General features: G+C 39.4%; 1 protein-coding gene across 3 annotated transcripts in view; it reads left to right on the top strand.

The window, feature by feature from the left end:
- LOC124619191 (glutathione synthetase-like) overlaps positions 1 to 17792 on the top strand; it is a 151344-nt gene extending 133552 nt beyond the window's left edge. For all 3 annotated transcript variants that reach the window (XM_047145410.1, XM_047145409.1, XM_047145408.1), the window contains exons 10-11: positions 4817 to 5094; positions 17294 to 17792. In XM_047145410.1, coding sequence (XP_047001366.1) covers positions 4817 to 5094; positions 17294 to 17423 — 408 coding nt within the window. In that variant the 3' untranslated portion in view covers positions 17424 to 17792. The remainder of the gene's footprint in view (positions 1 to 4816; positions 5095 to 17293) is intronic.
- Positions 17793 to 20877: the final 3085 nt, after the last annotated feature.

Here is a 20877-nt window from a genome sequence, read left to right as displayed (position 1 = left end):
AAAGGTATCAGATAGATTATATAATGGTAAGACAGAGATTTAGGAACCAGGTTTTAAATTGTAAGACATTTCCAGGGGCAGATGTGGACTCTGACCACAATCTATTGGTTATGACCTGTAGATTAAAACAAGAAACTGCAAAAAGGTGGGAATTTAAGGAGATGGGACCTGGATAAACTGAAAGAACCAGAGGTTGTACAGAGTTTCAGGGAGAGCATAAGAGAACAATTGACAGGAATGGGGGAAAGAAATACGGTAGAAGAAGAATGGGTAGCTTTGAGGGATGAAGTAGTGAAGGCAGCAGACGATCAAGTAGGTAAAAAGACGAGGGCTGGTAGAAATCCTTGGGTAACAGAAGAAATATTGAATTTAATTGATGAAAGGGGAAAATATAAAAATGCAGTAAATGAAGCAGGCAAAAAGGAATACAAACGTCTCAAAAATGAGATCGACAGGAAGTGCAAAATGGCTAAGCAGGGATGGCTAGAGGAAAGAAATAAGGATGTAGAGGCTTATCTCACTAGGGGTAAGATAGATACTGCCTACAGGAAAATTAAAGAAACCTTTGGAGATAAGAGAACGACTTGTATGAATATCAAGAGTTCAGATGGAAACCCAGTTCTAAGCAAAGAAGGGAAAGCAGAAAGGTGGAAGGAGTATATAGAGGGTCTATACAAGGGTGATGTGCTTGAGGACAATATTATGGAAATGGAAGAGGATGTAGATGAAGATGAAATGGGAGATACGATACTGCGTGAAGAGTTTGACAGAGCACTGAAAGACCTGAGTCGAAACAAGGGCCCTGGAGTAGACAACATTCCATTGGAACTACTGACGGCCTTGGGAGAGCCAGTCCTGACAAAACTCTACCATCTGGTGAGCAAGATGTATGAAACAGGCAAAATACCCTCAGACTTCAAGAAGAATATAATATTTCCAATCCCAAAGAAAGCAGGTGTTGACAGATGTGAAAATTACCGAACTATCAGTTTAATAAGTCACAGCTGAAAAATACTAACACAAATTCTTTACAGACGAATGGAAAAACTAGTAGAAGCCAACCTCGGGGAAGATCAGTTTGGATTCCGTAGAAACACTGGAACACGTGAGGCAATACTGACCTTACGACTTATCTTAGAAGAAAGATTAAGGAAAGGCAAACTACATTTCTAGCATTTGTAGACTTAGAGAAAGCTTTTGACAATGTTGGCTGGAATACTCTCTTTCAAATTCTAAAGGTGGCAGGGGTAAAATACAGGGAGCGAAAGGCTATTTACAATTTGTACAGAAACCAGATGGCAGTTATAAGAGTTGAGGGACATGAAAGGGAAGCAGTGGTTGGGAAGGGAGTAAGACAGGGTTGTAGCCTCTCCCCGATGTTGTTCAATCTGTATATTGAGGAAGCAGTAAAGGAAACAAAAGAAAAATTCAGAGTGGGTATTAAAATCCATGGAGAAGAAATAAAAACTTTGAGGTACGCCGATGACATTGTAATTCTGTCAGAGACGGCAAAGGACTTGGAAGAGCAGTTGAATGGAATGGACAGTGTCTTGAAAGGAGGATATAAGATGAACATCAACAAAAGCAAAACGAGGATAATGGAATGTAGTCGAATTAAGTTGGGTGATGCTGAGGGTATTAGATTAGGAAATGAGACACTTAAAGTAGTAAAGGAGTTTTGCTATTTGGGGAGCAAAATAACTGATGATGGTCGAAGTAGAGAGGATATTAAATGTAGACTGGCAATGGCAAGGAAAGCGTTTCTGAAGAAGAGAAATTTGTTAACATCAAGTATAGATTTAAGTGTCAGGAAATCATTTCTGAAAGTATTTGTATGGAGTGTAGCCATGTATGGAAGTGAAACATGGACGATAACTAGTTTGGACAAGAAGAGAATAGAAGCATTCGAAATGTGGTGCTACAGAAGAATGCTGAAGATTAGATGGGTAGATCACATAACTAATGAGGAAGTATTGAACAGGATTGGGGAGAAGAGAAGTTTGTGGCACAACTTGACCAGAAGACGGGATCGGTTGGTAGGACATGTTCTGAGGCATCAAGGGATCACCAATTTAGTATTGGAGGGCAGTGTGGAGGGTAAAAATCGTAGAGGGAGACCAAGAGATGAATACACTAAGCAGATTCAGAAGGATGTAGATTGCAGTAGGTACTGGGAGATGAAGCAGCTTGCACAGGATAGAGTAGCATGGAGAGCTGCATCAAACCAGTCTCAGGACTGAAGACCACAACAACAACATGTGATGAACAGGTCACCCACATATGCAAATGTATGTGATTTTGTGTCTGGCATGTCGCCAATGTATAGACTGAAAAGAATGGGTGTTAGTTCCGAACTCTCGCACACCATTATTCAGAATCATGCTCTTGCTGCTCATGCCATGAAGGGGAACCTTGACTTTCCTGTCTGTTAGCATGTTTTTGAGTGAGGCATAAGTCTGTTTACATTTAATGATTCTAGTTAGGTTAAACAGTAGACCCTCAGTCCATACTGTATCATAAGCTGATGTAACATTGGCAAGAACCAGGCCGGTTTTCCTCTTTTTTTTTTTGTGGAAGCCTTTCTCAATATTGTTGTGAGGGACAGCACTTGACTGCAACAATTTCTATCTTCTCAAAAACTTACTTGGTGTGTAGGAAGGTTGACTTCAATGTATGGAGTTAATACAGTCAGCAATTTTCTTGGGAATAGTTTATAGAAGGTACATAGCAGGGATATCAGTCAGAAATTCTTTGAGTTATCTCCAGAGTTTCCAGGTTTCAGCATCAGAGTGACTTTTGCTTCTTTCCAGATCTTAGGGACAGCACCCATTCTGATCTATACTGCATAGAGTTTGGCCTGCACACTCCTTCCTAAAATGCCTAATTTCTTTAAAATTTCTTGTAGTATCTCGTAAGTCCAGCCGCTTTGCCTGTCTTCATTTGCTTCAAGGCCTGGGTAATCTCCTCTATTTCCACTTCTTTGATGATGTCCATTTTGATTGGATTATTAATTAATATATTTTTCAGATTACAAGAAATCTGTTTCTTCTTGGCTGTATTCATTTGTATTTTGGGGGTCTGTTTCTGGACAGTGGAAATCTCAGATGGACCAGAACCAAGAGATGGCATGTGAGATTGTGTGGCACCACCTAATTTCCACAGCAGGCCGAAGCTCTTTCTGCTAGAATGAGTAAAATATAGATTTTTTCAGTGCTTCCTCCCATTACTCCTGCACTCCTCATTCATGGTATTTGCCAGTTGTTCCGCATCTCGTTGTCCCGGCTCTTCTGAAATTTCTCCATTAGTATTTCACATTCTTTCATCCAGCAGTGTGGTGTATTCCTTCATAACCCCATGAGGATTAGCATTTTGGGGCTATTTTATGTATTAGGTTTGTGAATCTTTTGGCGTTCACAGGTTTCGGCAGTATCTGATTTATTGCTTTCTCAATGTAGGACTGATATTTAATCCAGTAAGCTTTCCTCATGTTCCATTGTGGGATTTGGGGGGACTTTTTATAACTCTACAATTACCAGCATGTGCTGGCTCCGTGGGATCACCCCAAGGACCCTTCCTGTAGCTTGCACTGGTGTGCTGATTGCTCCGTGTGTGACGAAGGTGAGGTCAGGTGTCAACATTGCACCCCACGCCTTTGATTTGAAGGTTGCTTTATCCTTGGCCTAAAACAGATGTAAATCCTGATTGTCTGCCCAGTCATTTAATTCGATGCCTTCAGTTGTGGATTTCAAATAGCCCCATCTGGTATGTTGAGAGCTAAAATCACTGGCTTACACTGCTGGGTAATTAGCCTCGGGTAAAATATCTATGGAACATTTCTATGATGGAGGTGTATAGGCATTATAGATTGTCAGTTCCCCAATTGTAAGCCTATCAGACGTTCTACTGGTATTACTTTTGTGTCTAAATTTCCTAGGAGTTCATTTTTTGCTAGGGTGGCTTTACCGTGCTTGTCATGATCTCTGTAATCTACATTAGTAAATCTTCGTAATTTGAGTCACTTGATGGTTTCAGTAGTCATACGAGTTTCTTGTGAGAGTGTGATGCTTACACTTTCTGTCGTTAAAATTTTTTTTTAGGGTTTCTCCCTTTGTCCTCATATAGTCTTCTATGTTTAAATGACACACATTTGCACTCTTCATGTTAGAATCGCTAGTTTGCTCCGTTTGCCTTCTTATGGACCGGCAGCATTAATGCACCCAATCACCATAGCTGTGTAAACTTTTTGCCGCTGTGCCATGTTAACATCATTGTCCAGGGTACACCATCTAGGAGGTTGTCTAAATGTGATACTGTGACTGTTCTTGAAGGGCAAAAATGTAATAGTGCTTAAATAAATCACAGTTGCACAGTAGTGTTAACCATACTTATTTCAGAATTGTTATTTTTTGTTCTGCCTTTGTATATCTCTGTGTGCTATTTTCCTCTCTTTTGTTGTTTTCTATTTGCCCTTAAATTTTTTCGCAAAGCCAAGTAACATTTGATAGATGGAAATATTCTATGAACTGTCGTAAATCATTGTGGTCTCCTCGCCATGAATGATATGGAATAATAATATACCTATCTACATAATAGAACAAGATAGTGATCCAAAATAGCCACCATGAACAAGATAGTGACCCAATAAAGGTACCACAACACATTTTCAGATATGAAATCCATGAATTGTTAGATTGTTACTGTTTTCATATGAAGTGAAGTTTAACATAAGTATCCTGTTAACTTAAAACTAATGTGTCTGTTATAATAATGATAGTAATAAGAATAATCTCTCTCTTTTTTTAATGGATCTATTAAGGATGAACATGGTGACAGGGCTGTAGATATGGCTATTGCAAATCCAGAACGATATGTTTTAAAACCACAACGTGAAGGAGGAGGTAACAATGTATATGGACAAAAGATTCGAGAAATAGTAGAAAAAATGAAATCTTCCAAAGAGAGAACTGCTTGGATACTTATGGAACGAATAGCTCCTCCAGTACAGAAAAATTATATTGTAAGACCAGGGCAGAACAATTTACCTGAACCAACAGATGTTGTGTCAGAATTAGGGATCTTTGGTGTTGTGATTGGGTATGTATCTTTTTATTCATTACAGATAGTTTATGGCAGTGATTACTGTGATTTATTTTAAGTGATTTTCTTTTCATTTGAATTTCTCTATTTTCATTCATTACAGTAAAGAAGTCATTTTCTTTAGCATTAAAAAAGGTTATTTAAATTACCAGACCACCTAGATTTGAGGACACTTAACCCTAGCTAAGTGCTCATTGTTATGTATTTTCTAACTTTTATTGTTTGAAAATTCTCATGTAAATGAACTATATACTTTTTAAAAGGGCATCAGTCCATAATTTGGTGATTTCGAGATCGCCATTGCTTCAGATAGTACATATGTAACTGCACAAACTGACATTAAATGGGTCCAGTCCTTCGGTTAGTGTACGTTCTATAGGTTTCTGAAAAACAATGTCATTTTTATAGGAGCATCAGTTAATATTCATCCCCTTTAAAAGTGAATAGGCACTAGGTTTTTACCCTGTGACAGAGAGTTCGGCATTATAAAAAGGAAACTAAGGCAACAGGACAGATTGTTTGCTGTGCATGATGTCAAGATATATTTATTAACTTGCAAACAAGGTAAATTTCATTTTAAAGAGGTTGCTGCTACGGAAATACTAGACATCACGTCATTGTGGCAGGTGTATTACAGCAAGACAAGGATTGAAAGACAAGGGAAGGTTCTGTCAGTACTTTTCATAATTGTTTTTGATAACACAGGAAAGGGTTGTGTTACAGCTACTGTAATGATCATGGGACTGTTTAGTCACACTTTTCTTCTGGCCTTCCAACGTTGTCCACTGACTGCACCAGAAAAAGTAGCTTATCAATCTGGAAAGGTTCCAATTAAGTCCACTACGATCAAGGACTTGGAAAAACTTCTATTTTGTCTACCTGATAAACACATACCCTTCTATGAAGAAATTTTGAAGTGACCTATAAAGAATGACAACCAAGCAATTAGTGAATGGGCTGTCAAACACTGATTATTGTGTAGAATGATGCATTAGTATTGTGAATTGTAGAACTTATATAATAAGAGGGTGAGTCAAACTAAAACCATAAATTTGTAATAACAAATCGAAATTTCGCGCCGTTATCCTGTAAATTGGTAAGCATGCTACAAACAGTGTGCAGAATGGCCTGTAGGTGGTAGCATAGTGCAGATGCACACATACCGTCACAGTATCAGTATAAAGATGGCCGCCCCACTTGCGACTTGCACCAGGGAAGAACAGTGTTCTGTTATTCGGTTTTTTACGTAGTGAAGGTGTGAATCCTATTGAAATTCATCGACAAATGAAGGTTCAGTACGGTGATGCATGTTCGTCGCAGCAGCAAGTCTATGAATGGAGTAGGAAGTTCACTAATGGTGTGACTTAAGTGGAAGATGATGCTCGTTCAGGTCAGGCCCAACGAGTTGTGACTGCACAGAACGTTGCAGCAGTTGCAGCCATAGTGAAGGAAAACTGTCAAGTGACACTGAAAGACATTACAGCATGTTTACAGATTAGTCATGGGTCAGCACACCACATGGTGCATGATGTGCTCCAGTTTCACAAAGTGTCTGCAAGACGGGTGCCACGGCAGCTGACTCCTTAAATGAGAGAACGATGTGTTGATGCTTGTGAAGAACTTCTTCTGCGCTTTGAACGAGAAAGTGATGGCTTCCTTCCAAGATTCAATACTGGGGACAAAACCTGGGTTCACTTCCACCAACCAGAAACGAAGAGAGCGAGCAAGGAATGGCGCCATTCCGCATCACCAAATCCAAAGAAGTTTCGAACAGAACCATCAGAGGGAAGGTTATGCTGACTCTTTTGGGACGAAAAAGGCTTCATTTTGGAGCATTACATGCCTAGAGGGACCACTGTCCCCAGTAAATCATACACAGATCTAATAAAAAATCACCTGTGGCCTGCAATCAAATCAAAGTGATGTGGATTGTTGTCAGCAGGTGTCCTTTTGCAACATGGCAATACAAGACCCTACACTGCCCGTACAAGAGTTGCAACAATCAGACCTGCATTCTGAGTATCTTCCTCATCCCCCGTACTCACCTGCCCCAAGTGATTTCCATATGTTTGGACCAGTCAAAGATGCAATGGGAGGAAAGAAGTTCCATTCTGATGAAGAGGTACACCACGTGGTGCAAAAGTGGTTGCGCAGACTACTAAAAGAATTTTTTTTCTGAAGGAATGCACTTTGTAAGTGCTGGAGGACTTGCATTGAGCGTGGGGGAGATTATGTTGAAAAGAGATGTAGCTTTGTACCACTTATACACAATAAATAATATTTAAAAAAATATTTAAGGTTTTCATTTGACTCACCCTCGTATATTGTACACAGTCAAGATAATGTTAATTTAAAGATTATTTAAATAAAAAACTATTTTCATAAAACATACTTTAGAAACAGGCCAAAATGTATAAAATAAGTTCTCCTGGCTCCACGCAGATTCCTAAACCCATATGCATAATGCTGAAAATTTGTGCTCCTGATTTTTTAGTAGTTATGGCAAGATTGGTAAAATTTAAAATGAGAAATGTGGGGTGAATGCAGTAGACAGTAGTAAGGAGTGTAGAGACTGCCTGTCATTGAGAAATACACTACTGTTCATATCATTTGCAGAGCAATAAAATTTCAGTGACTTAGACGAGTTACTCATGCATCATTTATGTATTGCATGTGCCCAATATTTTTGTTTCAAATTTTATAAGTACTGTCATAGTTATTAAAAATTTGCAAGCACAATATTCAGAGCAATTTGTAAGGTGTTAGGAGTCTGTATGAGGCCAGGAGAAGTTATTTTATACTTTTAAGTCAATTTTTTGATTGTTTTGAAACATTTTTATGCAATTAGAACAGGTTTATGGTAAATTTCATGTTTAATTCAATTTCTCTTCATCTGAATCAGTCAGTATATTGCATCATCCTACTTATATCTCTCAAAAAGACTGTGAAAGCAAAAATTAGAGAAGTTCAAGCTCATGGGGATGATTAACAACAATTGTTCACCCCACAAAACTTTCATGGCTGGAGCAGGGAAAGGGGGAAATAAAAGTGGTATGCAAAGTACCCTCCACAACACATTATACAAGAAAGCAAGTTAATATTGCATTGTCATTGGTTTCTGTACTGTGTTGAAGGTTTCAAGTGTCTATCTCGTGGGAAGGTAGTTTAAAATCAATTGCAAAATTTGTACCACACAAACAAGAAAGCAAACTAATAAAAAGGAGCCTGCATTTTCAGCATCTTTTATGTGTATTTTTTTTTTTTTTTAAAAAAAAAAAAAGGCATCCGTTTCCAGGGTTGAATGATTAGTTACATTACCAAAATGTAGCATTAGCAATTCATCTTAATCCTTGGGCAAGCGATGTTAATAATTACACCGACTAAAACGTTGTTAAAAATAGTAGGAATATAATAGAGGAAACATTCCACGTGGGAAAAATATATCTATCTAAAAAAACAGATGATGTGACTTACCGAACGAAAGTGCTAGCAGGTCGATAGACACACAAACAAACACAAACATACACACGAAATTCAAGCTTTCACAACAAACTGTTTCCTCATCAGGAAAGAGGGAAGGAGAGGGAAAGACGAAAGACGACCCACATCCTTTCGTCTTTCCCTCTCCTTCCCTCTTTCCTGATGAGGCAACAGTTTGTTGTGAAAGCTTGAATTTCGTGTGTATGTTTGTGTTTGTTTGTGTGTCTATCGACTTGCCAGCACTTTCGTTCGGTAGGTCACACATCTGTGTTTTTAGATATATTAAAAATAGTAGGTCAGAGATAAAATAAAAAGTGGCAAAATGTGCAATGACACGGAGCATTGCAGGCAGGTGCTGGTGTCATGGGGTTCTGTGGCATGCCAGCGGTGGCCTGTCGAGGCTGCTGGTGCCTCCATGTAAGCTAGTGAATGTCTTTCTTTCTATGAAACGTGTTAGTCACTTCAAATTATTAAGAGAGACAAATTGGCATATTTCCTTTCCATTATTATTTGGAAAGATTGCTGCCCACCATAAAGATGACCCATTGAGTTGCAGACAGGTAAAATGAAAACACTGCTACATATTGCAGTGTTCGGTCAAAGCCTTTTTCAGCTAAGCACACACACACACACACACACACAGACACACACACACACACACACACACACACACACACACACACATACTCATACTTATATTGCCAGCAGCCTGGCAGGAATCATAATATTGTTGATAGTCCAATCTGGAGTTTCCATTGTCTCATAATTATTAAGAGTCTTTTTTTCCAAATAGTCCTATTATTTCTGGTATAGATAGTTTTCCAACTCCAGCAACTCCACCAGCAGTGGTAATGGTCTCTCTTGCTAATTTTGTTCACGTGTTTCGGAAGATACTCATAAAAAGCGCCAGTATAATTTTTCCTTCTCTCCCCTGGACCTTATATACCTACAACTTTTAGATGAGCTCCTAAAGAAGCCACAACATGAGTTGTTCAAAGCACGTCTCCTGTCAGAATGCAGTATTAGGTAACTTGATCAGTGCAGACTCTAAGAAGAGCTTGCTTCACTACCAGTCAGTAAAGACATTGATGTAGAATGGAATAATATTAAGCCTGCCTCATTAAAGGAGCCTCAGAAGCACTTGGCAAAAGGAAGAAAAACATGTGAAAAAGGACTCCGAAATTGGAACACAGAAATTAAAGAAACTATTGAAGAAAAACATGTAGCTTATTTGAAGTTTCTACAGACAAAAACATCAGAGAGCTGGAAAGTGTACAAAATAAAAAGTAATGATGTGGAACTTGTTCATATGCATCATAGGACATGATGTACATGGTGGACAGCAATTTGAATGCAAAGTCATAAAAGCCCTGAACCAGGAAGAAAAAGACACTGCCTCATTGAACATTATATCCAGTGGGCAATGGGAAAATCATTTTACAGACTTTCGGTGTACACAAAGGGCTGAAGATGATGCTGGAGAAAGTATGTACAATGAAATAGTAGATCCAGTTACTATTGAGGAGCTACAATAGCTTTGAAAAGTATGGAGGACAGAAAAGCAGCTGGAATAGCTAGAATAAATGCAGAACTAATTAAATGTGGATATCATTGGATAAAAGACTTTTACAATTAATAAATGGGTGTTGGACGAACAGCAAATTCCATATCCTTTGCTTACAACAGAAACGATCTCTCTTTTCAAGAAAAGGAAAGATAGTGACTGTAAAAACTATCCTGGCATCAGTCTTCTAAACAGGGCTACAAATTCTGCCCAAAGGTAATCATTGACCACATACAGAATATCCCAGAAATTATTATTTCTGAAGAACAAGGTGGATTTAGATCAGGTCATTCATGCATAGACAATGTGTTTGTAATTAAAAATATAAAGACACAGTTAAAAACACAGAATTTAATATAGAAACCCATATGATCTCTATTGACCTAGAGAAGGCTTTCAACTGTGTGAACTGTGAGAGCCTAGGGAAGATCATATCTGAATGTGGCTATCTCTATCACCTTATAGAGATAGTAAAAAGTCTTTACAAAAATACACACATATAATAAAACAGGTAGGAATCAATGACAAGAAATCATTGTTAATCAAGATGTGGACTATCACCTACCCTTTTTGATATTTACAGTGTAAAGAAAAGGATAGAATGCTACTCACCATAGAGATGGGAAGCATATAGACTTTTTCTTCGAAGGAATATGTCATTCACATTCGCTTGATTTGACGATACTAGTCTTACTATTACTATTAGCATTGTATTGCAAAACTGTCAAATGGTGTTTAGGTGTCAATGGCACGTAAGATGGATATGCCGTATTCAGCAAATATTTACTATTTGCGTGATATATGAGAGAGAATTGTCTGAGCATGTGCTTCGATAAGTGCCAAAGTGATAAGGTGTACCACTCAATCCATAAGAACAACACTGCAGCAGTGGATTGCTACCAATGGCCATCACTTTGAACATAATCTGTAGATGGATGTTCATGCCACATTTTTGACAGTCGTTGACCTTCAAAGACCTTATTGTTACACATCATTGGATTCGTCTCGATAGCTGCTATCAGAAAATAAGTACCAAACTATAGCATCCCTTTTAGAAAAACAAAGCTGACCTTCATATCTCTGATGCGACCCCACCTAGCAAGAAAAAACCAACGTCATATTGTGGCCCCCTTTATCCCATGCAACATTTGTCCCACAAACTTTTCAGCTACTATCATACTTTTGGAGTTATTCTAGGTGGCAATAGTTAGTGACTCACACTGTATAATGGGAATTGTGGCTGTACATCTAATAACCATTACGAAAAATAATAAGACCAGGCAATGGTGGCACAATCAAGTCACTACAAGTTATGCCCACGCTTGCCCCATCATTCATTCCATATCCTAATGTAGAATAGATAAAAACTACACCAGGGTAAAAGTTGCCAAGGATTCTTCCAATGTGTCCTGCTGTGACACAATGATCGTATGGGTGACATTATCATGTTGCAAACTCCCATGAGATAAACAGGTATAATAACCTCACCATAAGTGTATCAGGCACAGCAAGTTTCCATATGAAATGCAGTACATAATTTTACTATGTTGCAAAAAAAAAAAAAAAAAAAGAATCCCAAACACACTGTAGGGTCATGTAGGACTGACACACAACATAATGTTGATCCATTTGCCTGGTAACCCATTCTGTTACTAGAAGGCACGAACGTATTATAGAAACACAAGACACAAAATAGGATATACATAATGTACAATAACGGGCATTAGATGGCACCACTGTCTAGTTGTAAAGAAACTAGTCTCTAGTTGAAATATGAACACAAACCAAACTCTGGTATACAAACCAAAACATTGGTATACATTGTTTACAGCTTTAAAATTAGATATCAAAACATAGTCGAAAAGGTATGATAACAAAGAAACAAAGTTTCGTCTCAATACAGCATTATAACAACCAAAATATTGTTGTACATACATTACAAAATGTCAATCCCAGGCTTCCCATTAATAGGTTGTTTGTTACAGTCTTTCACACAGACAATTACAAAAACAAATTAAAATCCTGTTTACTAGATATCATTACTATGTATCATATCAAAACACTATATGTTACAATCATGAAGAGCTGGATGTGTTGAGTATTTGGGGGGGGGGGGGGGGGGGAAGAATGTTAGGGAAAGGGGTAGTTAGGAATCCCTACTTATTGTATGGAAAGGGAAGAGGGGGTTTTTGGTTGTATGAAAAACATGAGGGGGTAAGGGGAGAAGAGATACAGAAATCTGTATTTTTTTATAATTAATGTATATCCATCAAAAATTAATATTACGAAACTGAAAGATACACTTACGGTGAGGTATTTATACAAGTTTATCTCAAGGGAGTTTGTGCCATGATAATGATTAAATATACAAATATGTGTTCAGACTTGTGAATTTATATCACCCATATGATTGTTGAGTCACAGCAGGACACATTGCAAGAATCCTTGGCAACTTTTACTCTGGTGTAGTTTTTATCTATTCTGCATTAGGATGTGGATCGAATGGTTGGGCAAGCATGGGCATAACTTGTAGTGACTTGATTGTGCCTTCATTGCCTCGGTTGCCTGGTCTTATTATTTTTCGTAATTGTTGTTAGATGTATGGTCACAATTACCATTATATATTCTCCAACTGATGCTTCATATTTGAAAATGATGACGTAATTCATTGAAACTGGTACATCTTTTTTTAAAGAAAAATTTTATGTAATGTGACTATGGCTTCACTATTGTTGTCTCAAATACTTAACATTAGCAGAACTTTATGGCACAAAGTGAAGAGAGACCATCATGAAATTTTATAAATTGATGGTGGTTCCTTATCCTATGGAAGTGAAAGCAGAGTAACTACAATAAAATAAAATGAGCAGTGGAAAAATCCATTGCTCATATCCCTGCAATAGGCTTAGCTGCAAGACCTGTCCCTTGCATCCTCCCACCACCACCACCACCACCTGCTACAGTCCAGTCACAAGCATCACGTATCCCACCAAAGGCAGGGCTACCTGTGGAACCAGTCATGTTATCTACAAACTAAGCTGCAACCATTGTGCTTCATCCTAATTGGTCATTTCTGTCCGCGTGAATGGCCACCGACAAACTATTGCCAAGAAACAGCTGGATCGCCTAGATGCTGAGCATGCTGCCCAACACGACATTCTTCATTTTAATGACTGCTGCACAGCCTGTGCCACCTGCATCCTTCCTACCAACATCAGCTTCTCTGAATTTTGCAGTTGGGAACTCTACCTGCAACATATCCTAGCGAGGTGGCGCAGTGGTTAGCACACTGGACTCGCATTCGGGAGGACGACGGTTCAATCCCGTCTCCGGCCATCCTGATTTAGGTTTTCCGTGATTTCCCTAAATCGCTTCAGGCAAATGCCGGGATGGTTCCTTTGAAAGGGCACGGCCGATTTCCTTCCCCGTCCTTCCCTCACCCGAGCTTGCGCTCCGTCTCTAATGACCTCGTTGTCGACGGGACGTTAAACACTAATCTCCTCCTCCTCCTCCTTCTATGTTCCCATAGCCCTCCTGGCCTCAACATTTGTTGATCATTGTCCTTCACCCACCAGTTCCCTTCCCAGTTCCCACCCCACAGCCTTCTACTCCACAGATGCACCTGAGCCTTTTTACTTCTCTCCTTTCCGGTTTGCCCCCTCTCCTCCATGCACTCTGTCTAACCTTCTGACTGCACCTAACTGCCCTACCCTCTCTCCACCTTATCCCTGTATGCTCCCAAGAACAGCCATTATGCTTCCATAAACTGCATTTTACTGTCCCCCACCTGTACCCTGCTCTCCTTCTCCCTCCTCACCCCAGCCTTCTCCTTACCCCCACCACCCAGGTTGCTTCTCCCATCATGCACAGTTTCTTGCAGTCTTGCTTTGGCACCCAGATACAGTGGTCATTTTGTGTGTGTGTGTGTGTGTGTGTGTGTGTGTGTGTGTGTGTGTGTGTGTGTGTGTGTTTTGCCTATTTCAGCAGAAGGCCTTCTGGCTGAAAGCTACATGCTTCGTATTTAGTCTTTCTGTTGTGCTTTTCTGTGACTCAACATATATGCTATAAAATAACATACAAACAGCAGAAATGAGGTTCCTAAGGAAGACAAAAGGTTGCACAAGAAGAGACATGATTAGAAATGAAGATATTAGAATAGAATTAATTATTTTTAACATGAATGAAAAAATTCAAAAATATCTTGAAGGTTTTAGGCAATATTAGATGATAAAGCTGGGTCACAGAATTCCCCATAAGATCCTGAACAACAAGCAGAATGGGAAAGAGAGATACTAGAGTACCTTGAAAAAGATGAGGGTGATTTTGTTTGAGTTCAGAACAGGCAACAGCCTAATCCATGAAAGGGTGGTGGTGGTGATAGTAATTCCTTGTTTGGCAATTAAATTTGCATCATATAACATAACAATGCAAGTAAAGATGTCCATATACAATTGTTATATAATTTAAACAGTTTTTCTGAAATTGTCGTGTCGATAACCTATGTCAGTTGACTTAAGCCTCTCTAAAAACATAAAACTCAAACATTATGTTACCTGTGAAGACACTATCTTAATGTTGTGTAAGACATTTTTTTCTCCTTGAGGAGTGTCAGCCTTTTTTTCTAATTTGACTAAGCTATGCACCTGGATTTTGGTAAGCAGCTATTGACAATAAATAATGGAAACTCCAGATTGCGATATCAATAGTATTAGGGAAAAGATAGATGGACTGCTGGTAGTAGCAGTAGTGCGTGCTTTTTGTGTGTGTGTGTGTGTGTGTGTGTGTGTGTGTGTGTAAAAGCTTTGGCCTAAAGCTATAATGTGTAACTGTCTTTTCATTGTGCCTGTCTGCAACTCAACAGGTCATCTTTACAGTGAGTAGCTGTCTATCCTTTTCCTACTACAAGGTGTGGCACGTAAAACCTACCCATTGTACTCAATAATAATGTTCCAGTGCGTGCTTGTGTGTCATTGATAAAGGAAAACAAACACTGCCAAACAGTCATGCACGAAATAACCATTTCCTCTGATGTACTGACACTGCACGGAACTCTGTTGTTGTGTAAGTCAGCTGCAGCCATAGCCAGTGAAACTTGTCAAAACCAGTTAAGAAATAGGCCTCGTTGTGTGAAGTCAGGTTAGTGTGTGTGCGTGTGATAATACTGTATTCATTACCCAAGTGTGTTGCCGTTGTTGAAGCGTTCATTCAGATTTGATCTTTTGTGAAAACAAAGAATTTGTTTCACGAGAAATTTCCAGGACATTCGGTGCCAGTAAAAAGCACCATACAAGAATTGATTGAAAAATGGCAGCATACAATATTGGTTCAAAATGCTCCCAGGAACAGACCGCCAACTGTCTGCACACTTGAATTAAAGAGGCAAGTGCGGGAGATACGTCCTCATAAGTCAACCAGGAGATTGAGCTAACAGGTTTCTGTAAGTGAGAGAAGATGCAGACATGTTTTAAGGTGACTGTAGTTAAAACCATACCAGGTTGGTGTTATGCAAGAACTGAAACAGCGTGACCACTGGAAAAGAGTGCATTTCTGTTTATGACTGTTGAGAAATGTTGCCAGTTTTGGCTTGGACCAGCTAAAGTTCATCATGAGTGACAAGGTGTGGTTCCATCTGTATAAGTATGTAAATTACCAAAAAATAAAAGTATTGGTCGACAGAAAATACACACACAATCCACCAGGTACCCTTGCATGACAAGAAGATTGGTGTTTGGTGTGCCATTTCTGCCACATGCAATACGGAGCCCATATTCTTTGAGATGACGATGAACAGCAACATGTATTAGGGAATTGTCGAGGAGTTTTTTTTTTCAAATTTGCCAGAAGAGGAACATCAGTTATGTTATTTTCAACAGGATGTTGTAACATGCCACACATCAGCTGCATTATTGTGCCATGCACATGAGATGTTTGCACCAGAGAGGACAATCAGCAAAGGCTTGTGGTCTCTTCGGTCACCAGACTTGTGACTTATACTTATGAGTACTGTTAAAGGGAAGAGTATGTGAAACAAATCCGCACACAGTTGAAGAACTCGAGATTAGAGCCAGAATGTCATCAATAGCATCACAACACAAGAACTGACAAGAGTATATATATGAATATTCTCAAGCGTGCCCACATGTTCGTTGAATTGGACAGAGGACACTTTCAGCACCTACTGTGAGTAATAATATTTAGTACATTACATTTCATTTTATATTCATGTGTTGACTTTATGGGCAGGTTTTACGTGCCACATACGTATTATTAACAACAACAGAATGTCATTAACATACAAAAGAGGAGTGAGCACCAAAATGAGACTACACTTCAAAATAGATATGAAAAAAACTCATGCTTATCATATGGAAATGGAGTGTGATGCATTGTGAAAAAAAGTTAGCCACTTCCTTGAACATAGACCATCATGAAGAGAAAGGTAGAAAGTTCCTCACAGATGAATGAACACTATGTGGTAGACCAATAGCCAAATGAGAACTTTTTTTTGTTTTGTTTTGTGGCCAAATGCTGTACCTACTGAGTTATCCAGGCACAACTCTCACTCTGCCCTACAGCTTTACTTCCACCAGTATCTCTCTTCTAAAGCTTGGTCCAAGGAATTTGGTGAAGGTTGACAACAGCATATTTTCTGTGCCATGGAGGCTCGGTTAGACAAAAGAGTAATCTGTTATAAAAGTTTACTGTGGGATTTCCTAAAAATGGGTTCTGAATACATCCATTTATTTTGAGGACTTAAAACTTTAAACAATGTGGTCTGGAAGTTTGATTCTTAGTATCAAAAGTATGGTAAAGATATACTCAGAGCTAATAGATTTTACGGGAAACACATTCATAAATGAAAACAGATATTAAAGGCCACGACTATACTTTGATTAAAACAACTTTGTGATTGACATTAAATCAAGCTGAGTGGTATCAGTGAGTCGAGGAGCAGGGGCCAGTCCCTAGCTGGTTGTATTACTCTTCCGAACACCACATGATCGCTGCATTCTGGCAATACAACCACCACCACTGCAATCTGCCAATCACAAAATTATTTTATTTAGTTGATAAATTTGAATATCTCTTCTTACCCTGAGTAGTGTTGATTTACCTTTTTAAAAATCCATTTAATATTAATTCATATTTCAGAGATGCAGAGAAAATTCTTGTAAATGAACAAGTGGGCCATATGTTGCGGACAAAATTGAGCACTGTCGATGAAGGCGGTGTTGCAGCAGGACTAGGGGCACTTGACAGCCCCTATCTGGCAGATCTGTGATGTAGATTGCATACCATGAACAAGATGATATGAATTTCCAAGTGCTTTCATTGAAAATGTTATTTAATACTTGTATTTCTGTCACTTGTTTTACAGATTTATGAGTACATATGACATTTTTGGTTCATCACAGGCCTACAGAAAACTATGTATTGTTATTTGTAATTAATATTAGTGGGGAATGTGTAGAGTTGTGAATGTTGTTGATATCTTTTAAAGATATTTTTGGTGGGTCATTAAATATTTAATAAAAGAACAGTAAAGCCACTATTGTGGTCCTTCGAATGCTTTAAGAATCTTGGCAATCACAGAAGATCATTGTTTTATATTAAAATATGTACTTTGTAATAAAAATCACAGAGATTGAAATGGCTTTTACTTGGAAAATTTTGACAAACATTTGGACAGGTACAAACACAAGTTAACTGAAGCTATAGTTCCTTCATTTTTTTTTAAGCAACAAATTGGTTGGAGGAGACATAACTCTTTTTCGATACATGCTTGCGTTTAAGTACTGGCACCATTAGGAGGTGCGAAAATGTGGAATTTTTTTTTTTTAGGTGTGTGGCTGGCGGATAAGTTCACCAGCAGCAATTCATGTGTCGAAGTTCGCACCTCCGCAGTCTCTCACTGTGATGACCATTGTAATAGTCTTAAGTTGATTGATATATTAACTCTCCTTTGAACAAAGTGATATTTACCTCCTCTTTCTTGAAGAAAAAGCTGCACTGTCCATCTCCGTGATAAGGAATGGAGTATAATAGTACCATAAATACTATCACTATTATATCCAAACATTGCAGACTACAGTGTATCCAGGGAGCATTTTCAGGATGAGCAATTTAGAAATGAAAGGAACTGCCTCCCTTTACAGATGATATGCTGTAAACACTTCTACACTAATGTATATGTATTTTGTCATCTTGACATACACGCAACACATCCACTCAGAAACACAGTCTGGAAGAGACAGTATAGTTGAAGAGTGAAAAATTTAATACCGCCTTAAGGAAACATTAGAATACAGGTCAGTCTTCATCTTTCTTTTCACACATATCTCCTTTTACGTGCGCCTGGGACACAGCAAATCTATATGCCGAATGGGTGAGCCAATCGGCTGCGCTCGGCTGGCCTCAATTTTGCAGCTCTTTCCACTTTCTAGTGGCAGACAGTGAAAGTTTACAGTAGATACCTGCATACTGTTTTCGTGTTTTAGTTATGGTGTGTTTATTTATGTTACAATTACATTTTACAATTTGTTTATACCAAAATTTTCATAAAAATTAACAATACTTCCAAACTGTCCTCGTGATTGTAGGAGAGTGAAAATCATTTCGGAAGCTGTAAAACACGGGTTTCTCTTTTACCTGCTTGGCCTGACTACAGATTACATTTCAGTATCACTTTCACTGACTTGTAACCTTGAAAGTCTCAAACTGTGCTATCCCAGAAAATAATGGAAAGTATTATGTTGCCACAATGTTCTTTTTCTCACAGACCAAATATCAGGCTAATTTATACAAGATTTCACCTAATCAAAACTGATAAAATAAAAAAATATTTGTTTGAATAATCCGGTATAGAATGTTTCATTTGCCATACGTACAATTTAAGTAACTCTTTTCTGAGACATTTTATAAGTTTATAAATGGTGTCAAATAAACATACAGTCACCTATTTTATCGTATTTCTCACCACAAAAAAATGATATCAATATAATGGAAGGAAACATTCCACGTGGGAAAAATTATATATAAAAACAAAGATGAGGTGACTTACCGAACAAAAGCGCTGGCAGGTCGATAGACACACAAACAAACACAAACATACACACAAAATTCAAGCTTTCGCAACAAACTGTTGCCTCATCAGGAAAGAGGGAAGGAGAGGGGAAGACGAAAGGAAGTGGGTTTTAAGGGAGAGGGTAAGGAGTCATTCCAATCCCGGGAGCGGAAAGACTTACCTTAGGGGGAAAAAAGGGACAGGTATACACACGCACATATCCATCCACACATACAGACACAAGCAGACATATTTAAAGACAAAGAGTTTGGGCAGAGATGTCAGTCGAGGCAGAAGTGTAGAGGCAAAGAAGTTGTTGAAAGACAGGTGAGGTATGAGTGGCGGCAACTTGAAATTAGCGGAGATTGAGGCCTGGCGGATGACGAGAAGAGAGGATATACTGAAGGGCAAGTTCCCATCTCCGGAGTTCGGATAGGTTGGTGTTGGTGGGAAGTATGCAGATAACCCGGACGGTGTAACACTGTGCCAAGATGTGCTGGCTGTGCACCAAGGCATGTTTAGCCACAGGGTGATCCTCATTACCAACAAACACTGTCTGCCTGTGTCCATTCATGCGAATGGACAGTTTGTTGCTGGTCATTCCCACATAGAATGCATCACAGTGTAGGCAGGTCAGTTGGTAAATCACGTGGGTGCTTTCACACGTGGCTCTGCCTCTGATCGTGTACACCTTCCGGGTTACAGGACTGGAGTAGGTGGTGGTGGGAGGGTGCATGGGACAGGTTTTGCATCGGGGGCGGTTACAAGGATAGGAGCCAGAGGGTAGGGAAGGTGGTTTGGGGATTTCATAGGGATGAACTAACAGGTTACGAAGGTTAGGTGGACGGCGGAAAGACACTCTTGGCGGAGTGGGGAGGATTTCATGAAGGATGGATCTCATTTCAGGGCAGGATTTGAGGAAATCGTATCCCTGCTGGAGAGCCACATTCAGAGTCTGGTCCAGTCCCGGAAAGTATCCTGTCACAAGTGGGGCACTTTTGTGGTTCTTCTGTGGGGGATTCTGGGTTTGAGGGGACGAGGAAGTGGCTCTGGTTATTTGCTTCTGTACCAGATCGGGAGGGTAGTTGCGGGATGCGAAAGCTGTTTTCAGGTTGTTGGTGTAATGATTCAGGGATTCCGGACTGGAGCAGATTCGTTTGCCACGAAGACCTAGGCTGTAGGGAAGGGACCGTTTGATGTGGAATGGGTGGCAGCTGTCATAATGGAGGTACTGTTGCTTGTTGGTGGGTTTGATGTGGACGGACGTGTGAAGTTGGCCATTGGACAGGTGGAGGTCAACGTCAAGGAAAGTGGCATGGGATTTGGAGTAGGACCAGGTGAAACTGATGGAACCAAAGGAGTTGAGGTTGGAGAGGAAATTCTGGAGTTCTTCTTCACTGTGAGTCCAGATCATGAAGATGTCATCAATAAATCTGTACCAAACTTTGGGTTGGCAGACTTGGGTAACCAAGAAGGCTTCCTCTAAGCGACCCATGAATAGGTTGGCGTACGAGGGGGCCATCCTGGTGCCCATGGCTGTTCCCTTTAATTGTTGGTATGTCTGGCCCTCAAAAGTGAAGAAGTTGTGGGTCAGGATGAGGAAAGAGGTTTTAGGTAGGGTGGCAGGTGATCGGCGTGAAAGGAAATGCTCCATCGCAGCGAGGCCCTGGAC

This window comes from Schistocerca americana, chromosome 6 (genome assembly GCF_021461395.2).
Source record: "Schistocerca americana isolate TAMUIC-IGC-003095 chromosome 6, iqSchAmer2.1, whole genome shotgun sequence".
In the NCBI taxonomy this organism is placed as follows: Eukaryota; Metazoa; Arthropoda; class Insecta; order Orthoptera; family Acrididae; genus Schistocerca; species Schistocerca americana.
This window is presented reverse-complemented; position numbering and strand designations above follow the sequence as displayed.